Raw genomic sequence first — 11,732 nt, 5'->3', positions numbered from 1 at the left:
AGCCTTGATAAAAAGAAAAAAGTGCATGACCTAATAACCTATAATATATACAATCAAAGTTAATTAATAAATATTTAGGTTATTACTTTGGTGGAAATATTTGTTGTGTGCACCGGTGGGAATTTTGATAAAATATTAGATATTTTGTAGAAACAAGAACACGTGTTCGGCGAGATAGCACTGATTGAAGTGAAAATGATTAAATATAAGAAAAAGTATAAAATACTAATATATTATCTATTAATTTATTATTAATAATAATTAGTTATTATATTTTAAATATATATATAAAGAGATATATTCAAAAAATATATTTATAAAGACATTTTTATTAAATATAATTATAAAAAAAATATTTTTATTAGATATATTTATAAAAATATTTCTATTAAACACAATTATAAATATTAAACACAATTATAAATAAGAATTGGTAGATCTTGACAGAAATGGTGTTGTAAATATAATTATCGCTGTTGTTGTTGTCTCTTAACCGCAATCTCTAATCTCTGATAACAAAATCATTTCCCTGATAAAATAATATACAACGATATGATTTAGATTCCATAACAACCATACGTTAGAAGCAGCAAGATCTACACAGCAACAAGCTAACTAAGTCAACAACAATGGCAGAAGAAGCAAGTCCAGTACGATTTGGAATCGTTGGTTGCGCTGACGTGGCTAGGAAGGTCTCAAGAGCCATAACTCTCGCTCCCAACGCCACCATCGTCGCCGTCGGAAGCCGCTCCCTCGATAAAGCCACCAAGTTCGTAGCCTCCAATGGTCTCCCACCCAATGCTAAGGTTTCTTCAATCAATTCCTTCGATTAATTAAGTAACTAATTGGACTATATGTTACTAATGATTAATTAATTTATGTTAATGAAGGTTTATGGTTCATACGAAGGGGTTGTAGAAGACCCTGAAGTTGATGCGGTTTACATGCCACTTCCAACAAGCTTACATGTGAAGTGGGCGGTGCTTGCTGCTCAGAGGAAGAAGCACATCCTGCTTGAGACTCCGGTGGCTCTCAGCGTTTCCGATCTCGATAAGATCTTGGAGGCTTGTAGATCCAACGGTGTGCAGTTCATGGATGATACCATGTGGCTGCACCACCCTAGGACCACCAAAATGTTTCACTTCATCTCAGATCCAAATCACTTTGGTCGCCTTCAATCGGTATATATATATATATATATATATATATATATATGAACATTATGAACAATAATGCTTTACCTATACTAATTCCATTCAATTATTTAAAGAAAATGGATAAAATTGACTTTCCATTATAACAGTGGATTTTGTGAGTAATAGCCACTGGTCTTGTGTTTAAAATTGACTTCTATTTATTATACCAAGAAAAAAAATGATTTAGAAATATGATTCTTTATACCAAGACTTCGTATACTGTAATGACAACACTTTATCATATATAAAAAAGAAACTTTTCCAAAAAAGCACCTAAATTACCTTCCTCTTTTTGTTTATGTGTGTATATATTTTGTACGAGTTAATATTCAAAATCTTTCTTAAAAATATTATCTTTAGAGGAATGGTGCATCAGAATTTATTATTTTTTTAAAAATATGAAATAAAATATGTTGTTGAATTATTAAACTAAAATAATTAGACTAAAAAATTGAGTTAATAGTTAAATAATGACAAAAAATAATAAATTTTGATCGCCTCCTAACATTTTTCTTATGTTTTAAGTTAAGAAATGTTATTTGTACGCTAAAATAAGCTACTAGAATCAGCCACCAATGTATTTGTTTATAAATACATGTGTGGTTTAATTTATTTTCAATGTATATTTTATATTGGTTGCTGACTTTGATGGCTGATTTTGGTGTATAGCATAACCCTTTCAAGTTTCAACAGATATCAAATGTTTTAAATTGGTTCTTGAAAAATACATTTGTTGAATAGATGTTTTGTTCGTGAGTTAGTTGATGACACATGACATGAATCTTTTTGTGATGCAATTTTTGAATGACGAAGTTAGAATGTATGATTTTTTGAAACCAAATTGACAAGCAAGTAATCTTTGATCCTTCAAGACCACTAACCGATGTAAGTGCATATGGTTCAAATTTACTTACTGATTTCTTTGTTTGTTACATGATAATAGGTCCACTCCACCTTTTCTTATGGAGTTACTCCTTACTTTCTAGAGAATGACATTCGAGTGAAGCCAGATCTTGATGCTCTAGGTGCACTTGGTGACATTGGGTTCTATTGTATAGGCACAATTCTCTGGGCTTCAAACTATGAGTTACCTAAAACAGCAAGAGCATTGCACAAACCCACATACAATGATGCTGGTGTCATTCTAGCTTGTGCTGCTTCTCTATCCTGGGAAGATGACAAAGTAGCAACCTTCTATTGTTCATTTCTCTCGGACATGTCAATGGACATAGTTGCAATGGGGACAAAAGGGTCATTGCGTGTTCATGATTATGCCATTCCTAACCAAGAGAAAGAGGCCAAGTTTTCAACAAGCTCAAACTCTGATTGGGTTGAGCTTTCCATTGGCTGGGCTCCAAATCCAAGTGAACATGTAGTTCACACTGATCTCCCTCAAGAGGCACTTTTGATTAGTGAATTTGCACGTTTGGTTGGGGAAATTAAGTACAATAACACAAAACCGGAGGACACGTGGCCAACTATTAGCAGGAAAACACAACTGGTTGTGGATGCTGTGAAGGCTTCTATTGATAATGGTCTTGAGCCTGTTCAAATTCAGGATTAACTAGTGACTCTAGTTAGCTTAATTCGGAGTGTTGTCTTTTATCATCAGTTAACAATAATAATGTCTCAAATCCAAGTCTCATTTCATCACAATCTTCAGGTTGATCTTTCTATGCTTTCAGTTACTTTATTTGAAGAGGTTTATCAGATTTGGCTATATTGTTTTTGTAATGTATATCCAAGAATTTTCGACACCTGCTTAAGCGAGCAGGTTACTTAAGCACCAACAAATACAAGTTGGTTGTTCAAGCTTCAACTCTTTTTATTTTTATTTTATTTTTATTTCTTTTTTACTAAAGATACGAGATTCGAATCTGCGACCTCTTAATTGAGTATAAAGAGACTATGTTATTTGAGCTATAATTCATTGGCTTCGACTCTTTTTATTTAGTTGCTAAGTTTTAACTATTTAGTATTTACAGTAAGTCTAAATAGGTCATTGACTAATTGGTTGTTGCATATATAAGATGAATCACTTGTTTAAACGAATTAATGAACTAATTTAACTACAGTTATAGATTAACAGAGTCCAATCTATTTTTTGGTTATAGGCCCAAACCAAAGTCTTGTCTATTAAGTATTTACTTTCTTACAATAAATTTGGGTTGACTGAATAGTTAACTCACTCCGTGGAAGTCATAAAAAAGATTTACTTTCCGGTATTCACTCTTCATGGAAAAAGAAAAAAGAAAGAAAGAAAGAAAGAAAAGGCTAAGTTATGAAAAAAAACCTAACTAACTAACTAACTTTGCGAAAGGAAAGCAGAGGAAGGGGAAGTTTGGACTTTGGAGTAGGTTCCTTTCCTCCTTCATCACATGGCAATGGCATGAGCAACAACATTTGTTTCTGGAATTGATTTTGTTGTTCTTCTTGTTGTTGACGCGTAAACACACAACACAGCATAATGATGATGTCGATGTCGCGAAACATTACCAAACGCTTCCTACTAAACGGTAAACAGACGCCGTTCCATGCACCTTGCCCACCAGCTGTTCGACCTTATGACCGTATCATCAACAAAGCTTCCTTCTCTTCTTCTTCTTCTTCTTCTGCCAAGTTTGGCTTTGTGGGTTGGTACCTTCGTAAGCTTGAAGAACACCCCATTGTCACTAAGTGTCTTACCTCTTCTTTTATTTTCACTGCCTCTGACTTCACTTCTCAGGTAATACTCTTCACATACTCATTTTACCTTCAAATCTATATACTCTGTCTGTTATTTAACATTATTCAAGAACAAGTATTACTATTGATCATTGTTTCTGGTAACTTGTCTAGTTTCTTAGCAACATTATGTTGCTTAATTAGCCCATGTGTGTATTTATTTGATGACTTAGTTATGAGGCGTGAAAAGGTATTAGTTTTATAGACTATGCTACATGTACATTAAAATCAACCACCGAAGTCAGCTATCAGTATAAAATACATGTTGGAATATAAATACACATTAAAAATAAATTAAACCACACATGTATTTATGTACAAATACATTAGTGGTTGATTTTAGTGGCTGATTTTGGTGTACAAATAGCATTTTTGTAGTTTTATACTATCTTATCCTCTGCGGGTTGTAACTGTTATTAGCAGAAATGCAGAATTGCAAAGATGAATTTCGTTCTGTTTTGAGATTTTGAGGTTGGCATTTGGTTGTTTTGTGCTTGAGAAAAATGCTAGTGTTAGGATCCCTCACTGTTTATATTCAACTTCAAACTTTTACATCATAAATTTGCAGGCCTGCTCTTTGTATCACACCATTTTTGTTTATGCAATATTTTTTTATTTTTATTTTTTAAAATAAATCAAGAGTATGACACTATGATAACCTCTGTTTGCTTTACAAATTGATCCTTTGATAATCTTCTGGTTCTTATGTTAATATCTTCATAGTGAATGATTATTAAAGTATGATAGCAATCACCAAGTTAGTTACTACTCTTTTTAACTCAATTGCTTGTGGTATAGCCTTACACATTGTTGAGCTGGTATCTGAAATAATTTGTTGAAAGATATGGACTGTGAGAGCATTGCATGATTTATTCTTCATTGAATTTATATTTTTATCACTATTTTTCAATTTCTAACCATGGTCTAGGAATGCACTCTATTTATTTTTAACAGCATGGTTGTCGGTTAAAAATTGCCCGTTATTTTAACTATACTATCTTTGCTGTGGCATTTGTATCTTCACTAACATACTGGTTTATAAATTTGTTAGATGATTTCATCTTCTTCTGCTTCATATGATTTTAAAAGGACATTTAGAATGGCAGTATATGGGTTGCTAATCCTGGGGCCATCACAGCATTTGTGGTTCAATCATCTGTCCAAAATTTTACCTAAAAGAGATGTTTCCGCAACCTTGAAGAAGATTTTCATGGGGCAGGCTGTATTTGGTCCTGTCATCAATACTGTTTTCTTCACTTATAATGGTGCTGTACAAGGTGATTATTATTAACATTATAAATGTTGACCTTATATAAATATTCAACTATACAACTTTATGAGATTGTTCACTGACCTTATTTGCTATCAAATTGTTTCAGTCTCATATATGGGTCTGTTTACCAGTTTCCATGTCTCTTTCTAGCCATTTTAATTTCTGTGCTAGTTCTCAATATTTCTCTATAGCCTCTTTCTGGCTTTTACATTTTTATTCGAAACTTAGTTACTATGTCAATTTCAGGTGAAAGTGTGCCTCAAATTATTACCAGGTTGAAGCGAGATCTACTTCCGACGATGATAGGTGGTGCTATGTTCTGGCCTGCATGCGATTTTGTTACTTTCAAATTCGCTCCAGTCCATTTACAGGTTCGTAAAGGCGGATGAAGTTAGCCTTTGTTAATAACTTCTATGTTTCTTTTGCTTTTCTGGGATTTTTAATTGATATATAGCTTCAATTCAGTCACTATTTTTCTTGCTGATATGCTAATGGTTTGGTATTGCTTTTACAATTGCTGCAGCCACTGCTGAATAGTTCCTGTGCATATGTGTGGACCATTTATTTAACGTACATGGCAAACCGAGAAAAATAAGAGCCATGCATTTGATATAAGGCTTGGTTTTTAGATTTGTATATTTAGTATTTACAGCCTAAGTAATTTCTTTCTGCTATTGTTATTATTATTATTGCTTACCGTATCTGTTTAGTAGTACTTTTTATGTTTTTCTCGTTTTCAATTTGTTATTAAATTTCTTTTGTACTCCATATGATATGTACTTTGTATTCTTTGTTCTTTGTTCCTGTTTTGGTATGAAAACCTCTTTTAATACCAAACTAAGTCCAGAATCAACAGCTCACTAATAAAATCTGCATGTTTCCGCACCCTGCCAGGGATATTTCTAGTCTCTTTAGCTAAGGAATTAGCTGGCTAATCATATTCTAGATTAATGTTTAAGTGTTTGTTTCGGCGCCATTATTTTGTTAAAAAAAGATATTTTTTTAATAAAAAAATATTTTTTTATTTTTTTAGCGTGTTTGACAAATTTCTAGTAGTAAAAATAAAAGCACTAGAAAAATAAAAAAAATATCTTTTTTGAAAATCTGTAATTTACATCTTTTTTTAAAAGATCTTTTTTCCTTAAAAAAAAAAGATGTTTTTCATGTAATAAATAAACAAAAAAGTATTTTTATATTATTATACCCAAACATAATTGATAGATAAAAAGATCTTTTTGCATGAGATATTTTAACATAAAATTACTTTTACTTCTCTATAAGATTTTTTAAAAAAAGATAACTCGAAAAAAGATCTTTTTTTAAAAACTCACCCAAACAAGCCCTAAGCCTTTAAGGGCTTCTTCTTGTGTTGTTCTTTTTTTTTTTTTTTAACAAAAATCATAGGATTGATCCTTGAGTTGAGGTTAATATGTAATGTATACTAACAAACGGTAATGCTAGGGGAAAAAAACGCAAGAATTTATCTTATTTATCATTAATTAATTATTATAAGTTTACAACAATTAATAAATATTAAATAAAGCAAATTTTGGTTGTTTTTTGTTAATTTTTTTTGTTACCAAATATTTCAGATACGAGAGATCTTTTTTCATTATAACTTATAAACTTATAATATCTTTCTTTGTATATTAAAATATCATAAGCTAAGTTTTAAAATTATGAGATTTAAACCTAATACCACTGATTAAGATTTAAGTAGCTATCTCTCTACAAAAATCACATTTGTTATTATTATATACATTGAAGAAACAAATGGTGAAATGGTGAATTAATTAATCCACTTATTCATTAAAGACAGAGGCTACTATATTTTTGAGATAAATTCATTAATAAAGGATCAATCTACATCGTTTTTTTTTCTTTAAATATAAACAAATACCAATGATAACCATCTACCTTAGTTGTAGGAACGTAAATATGGGAAATAATTCAGAAGTTCTTTCAATTTTGATATTTGATGCCATGTTAACGAATTAAATTAGTCGTTTATATTAATAAAAAAAAAAACTCAAATGAAATTAGTGCCTTATATTGAAATGGTGCAAGCGAATGTGGGAACCGTTGACTGACACTACCTACCACATGAATGTTAGTTCATAATATAAAAAAATAAAAAAAAAGCGAATTTGACATTGCAATTTTAGATCAATTTTTTTTTTTTTTGGTGTCTAAGATCAATTTTAATCCAATGCTAAGAGTTCTACTTTTACAATCTTTACTCTAAAAACAACTCGTAGTTATGTGCAAAATTACATTACTCATTGAAAAGAATATATCTTCTACTGACTATTGCAAATTCACCACCTATACACCATAGCAAGTATAAAACCAATAATACAGTTGAAGCACTAAAAAGGTAACATTATTCAATATTTGAGTATGGTAACTATGGCAGTTGAGAGAACAATAACTCAATCAACAAAGAGTGTACTACTTGTTAAAATGATTCATTGTAAAACTAATGAAATGTCCAACAAAATAGAAAAGAGCAATCCCCATTTTTCTTTTTTCTTTTTTTTTAACATAAACAAATTCAATCCATACCCATATACTTCAGATTCAGGAAGTAATTCATAAATTCTTTCAAACACTTTTAATTCCACAAGTTTAATGTAGTAGTGTAAAATCCTAGCTAAAGAAAGAAATAGATAACACATTTAATTCCACATGGTGTAAAAGCATTTTGTTAGAATGATTCTTTTCCTCTATTGTAATAGTTAACACAGACACTCTTATCCTGATTAAGATATTCTGGTTTGACAAAATGTTAGACAGCCAGAAATTTCATCTAGTAACCAACGTGATTATGATACATTTCTATTAACATGCATATTCTTCATGTATTGTAGTATTTTGTTGTTAACAGCAAGTAAGGTTACATCTTATTTATTTAAGGTAAAGAAATTTTCAAAAGTAAAGGATCAATGATCTTCTTCCTATTAAATGTCTCCATGGCATGATGGCAATGACATCTAGCAGGAGTTAAACATTTATTTTCTGTCATGAAAATGTTGTTGCTTGGGAAGAAAACTATCTTCCTACAAATTCTTTGGAGTTTTTTCTTCGTTGTTGGTATCAATTCCCAAAGGCCAAGAGAGTACCATTTTGTTGTGAGTTTCACCACATCATAATTCATTGTTACCATTTAATTTGCAAACTTACCATAATTCCCAAGATTATGCATGAGATTGCATGCTGAGTACCATGGCCTTTGATTTGTAACACTAGAGTTTAGAGCATAGTAAACAACTAAATAATAACTAATTTGATGAATTTTGCAGGTGAGAGAAGCTAAGTACACAAGACTATGCTGCACCAAAACATTGTTGACTGTGAATGGAAGATTTCCAGGGCCAATTATTAAAGCCTACACAGGTGAAACAGTATATGTCAATGTCTATAACAAGGGGGAATTCAACATCACTTTGCACTGGTATTATTGATCTCTTAACTAAGAGTGTTCTCATGTATCATTTAGGAAATGTAGTTCATTAACGATTTATATGTATCAAAAAGAAATAGTTGCATTTAGCACATAATAACCGGTTTCTTGAGCAGGCATGGAGTGAAGCAGCCAAGAAATCCATGGTCAGATGGCCCTGAATACATCACACAATGCCCTATCCAACCAGGAATGAAATTCAGGCAAAAGGTGATTTTTTCTTTTGAACAAGGGACATTATGGTGGCATGCACATAGTGATTGGGCAAGAGCCACTGTCCATGGACCTATCTTTGTGTATCCAAGAACATCCTACCCTTTTCCCAAGCCTTATGCAGAGGTTCCTATTGTATTTGGTATGTAATCCATCCTCTATATAGTTATCCAATTACCTTTCAATGTTTTTCAATTTATTTATTTACTTATTTGTGATAGGAGAATGGTGGAAGAGTGAAATCAAGGATGTTTATGAACAATTTGTTATAAGTGGAGGAAGCCCTATTAATTCTGATGCTCTCACTATCAATGGTCAACCTGGTGACTTTTTTCCTTGCTCAAGAGAAGGTATGCTGTATGCATGAAGATTTCATTTCAAGCATGCTCAAATGTTCTTTGATTTTAGAATCTCTAACTGCATCAATTCTTTTTGTTTTTTCACAGAAACATTCAAGTTTAATGTAGATTTTGGCAAGACTTATCTGCTGAGGATTGTGAATGCTGCAATGAATGTAGTTCTCTTTTTCTCTGTTTACAAACACAGTCTCACTGTTGTTGGTGCTGATGCTGCCTACACCGAGCCATTAACAAGAGACTTCATATGCATAGCTCCAGGACAATCACTTGATGTTTTGTTGCATGCAAATCAAGAACCTGATCACTATTACATGGCTGCAAGAGCATATTCAAGTTCCTCTATTCTTCCTTTTGATAACACCACAACCACAGCTAGAATCCACTACAATGGATATTACATTCCAACTTCATCACCTCCATTACCTTGTCTTCCTTACTACAATGACACAAATGCAGCTTTTGATTTCTTGGGAAGCCTTAGAGGCAAACCTGAGACATACCCTCATAAAGTCCCAACAATAATCACAACTCGAATCATTAGCACTATTTCTATCAACACATTCCCATGCCCTGAAGGCCAGACATTTTCACAAACATGTGAAGGGCCAAATGGAACACGTTTAGCAGCTAGCATGAACAACATATCCTTTGAGTTACCAAACATTTCCATCTTGGATGCATATTATTACTACTTAAATGGTGTCTACAGTAATAATTTCCCTAGTTTTCCTCCTTTGGTATTCAACTTCACTGCAGAGTATTTGCCAATGATACTAGAGATACCAAAGAGAAGAACCATGGCTAGAGTTATAGAGTATGATTCAACAGTGGAAATTGTGTTTCAAGGGACAAACTTGGTTGCTGGGATAGATCATCCTATGCATATACATGGAACTAGCTTCTACATTGTTGGACGTGGATTTGGAAATTTTGATGAATATGAGGATCCAAAGACATACAATCTAATCGACCCTCCTCTTAGGAACACAGTTCTTGTGCCTATAAATGGTTGGGCTACCATAAGGTACAGAGCTGGTAACCCAGGTATGTTTCATGAAATAACTTGTTTTAGTTTAATGTGAAATAATTTTATTAGTTTCATGATTTTGGATTTTTTGTTAAACAAATAGAATAGATTGATTATTTACTCATATGCTTATTTAAAAATATCTACATTTTTTTCCTTTTTTGTTACTATTTGATTGATTGTAATAACTTCAAAAGCTATAATACATGTATCTCGTTAGTAGTGTTAACAAGAAAAAATTATAAATATTTTTATAAAAGCATATATCAGTAAATAATCAATTTATTTTTTAAAAAATCCCAGTTAGTTTATGTGCTATCTATTAGAAAGAAAAGAGAGTAACAATTAGCAAGTTAGTTCAATTTATGAAACAAAATATGTATATGAAACACAATTCAATTTTAATTGCTCTTATCTATTTTTTTTTTCTACACCTATGTTGAGAACTGAAACTAATTGTTGGTTGAACACTTGTATTGATGAATTTAGGAGTGTGGTTTGTGCATTGCCACTTAGAACGGCACCTGACTTGGGGAATGGAAACTGTGTTCATTGTGAAGAATGGAGAAGGATGCGATGAAAGTTTACTTCCTCCACCTCCAGATCTGCCTCCTTGTTGAAGAATTATTGCCATTTAGGGCTCTTACTTTCTTTTATGCAAAAATAGGGAGCAAAAAAAAAATTATTAACTATATATTAACTAAAAAAAATTAGTCACCTAAATTTTCTCACATATTAATGTTATAAGCAGTTCTATATAAGGATGGTAATACTACTCGAATCCGTGAGTATTCACTCGCCCCTACTCGCTCGGAACGGATTTTTAATAGAACAAGATCTTGAGCGGGGTGGGACGGGTTTAAGTAATACCCGCTCTTACCTGCCCCATTTATATATATAAATATATATAATTTTAATATATAATATATATAAAATAATTAATAAAATAATTATCAATATTGTATTATACTTAAATTTTTTTACTTTAATTTATATTATGTATGTGACGAGAGTTATATAAATTTTAAAATTTAATTTTATTTATTGGATTGAATAATTATAGAGGGAGGACGAATTTTCGAAAAAGCACATTAGGGGTCAGCTTTTTACTACCTGCAGGTAGAAGTAGAGCGAGTTCTATGCGAATTATTATTGTTGGGTGGAACAGGATCGGGAAGGGTAAAAACCCGCCTCATCGTCACCCCAAATTCTACATGACAAATTATTTATGACCTGTTCTGTAAAGTAACACGATAATTATGGTGCAGCATACACCAATTCATATATATACCATCATTTTTAACTTTTTGAGTAGATCAAATCGCCAATTTTCTAAATTGAATTATTAGAGCAAGAGCTACAGGATCCGGTCACAAATGAAGGCAAAATGTAATAAGTTGTTACAAGAAAAAAGCATTATTTTCAGTGCAAAACAATATCAAAATTAGTTTTTTCAATCTCTTCATATAGATGCTGA

General features: G+C 31.8%; 3 protein-coding genes across 5 annotated transcripts; all 3 read left to right on the top strand.

Moving 5' to 3' along the window:
- Positions 1 to 235: 235 nt before the first annotated feature.
- LOC112803048 (uncharacterized oxidoreductase At4g09670) lies at positions 236 to 3,008 on the top strand. The gene is made up of 3 exons (XM_025846502.2): positions 236 to 806; positions 891 to 1,181; positions 2,140 to 3,008. Exons 1-3 carry the CDS (start codon positions 630 to 632, stop codon positions 2,758 to 2,760), a joined length of 1,089 nt encoding a protein of 362 aa, XP_025702287.1. The 5' UTR covers positions 236 to 629; the 3' UTR covers positions 2,761 to 3,008.
- A 102-nt stretch (positions 3,009 to 3,110) lies between these two features.
- On the top strand, positions 3,111 to 6,101 carry LOC112803049 (uncharacterized). 2 transcript variants are annotated; one of them, XM_072236481.1, is made up of 4 exons: positions 3,111 to 3,921; positions 5,010 to 5,197; positions 5,440 to 5,564; positions 5,717 to 6,101. In XM_072236481.1, the coding sequence occupies exons 1-4, from the start codon at positions 3,731 to 3,733 to the stop codon at positions 5,786 to 5,788; spliced, it is 576 nt and encodes a 191-aa protein (XP_072092582.1). In that variant the 5' UTR covers positions 3,111 to 3,730; the 3' UTR covers positions 5,789 to 6,101. The 2 variants fall into 2 exon arrangements, with proteins under 2 accessions (XP_072092582.1, XP_025702288.1); XM_025846503.3 differs by having other exon boundaries at positions 4,972 to 5,197.
- Positions 6,102 to 8,145: 2,044 nt separating this feature from the next.
- Positions 8,146 to 11,230, top strand: LOC112803046 (laccase-15). Of its 2 annotated transcripts, none has more exons than XM_025846499.3 (6): positions 8,146 to 8,324; positions 8,496 to 8,647; positions 8,773 to 9,011; positions 9,094 to 9,219; positions 9,316 to 10,272; positions 10,745 to 11,230. In XM_025846499.3, exons 1-6 carry the CDS (start codon positions 8,217 to 8,219, stop codon positions 10,873 to 10,875), a joined length of 1,713 nt encoding a protein of 570 aa, XP_025702284.1. In that variant the 5' UTR covers positions 8,146 to 8,216; the 3' UTR covers positions 10,876 to 11,230. The 2 variants fall into 2 exon arrangements, with proteins under 2 accessions (XP_025702284.1, XP_025702283.1); XM_025846498.3 differs by having other exon boundaries at positions 9,091 to 9,219.
- Positions 11,231 to 11,732: the final 502 nt, after the last annotated feature.

The sequence above is a fragment of the Arachis hypogaea genome, chromosome 5, assembly GCF_003086295.3.
Source record: "Arachis hypogaea cultivar Tifrunner chromosome 5, arahy.Tifrunner.gnm2.J5K5, whole genome shotgun sequence".
Taxonomy (NCBI): Eukaryota; Viridiplantae; Streptophyta; class Magnoliopsida; order Fabales; family Fabaceae; genus Arachis; species Arachis hypogaea.
Note: the sequence above shows the minus strand (reverse complement) of the source record. Positions and strands in the feature narration are given on the sequence as shown.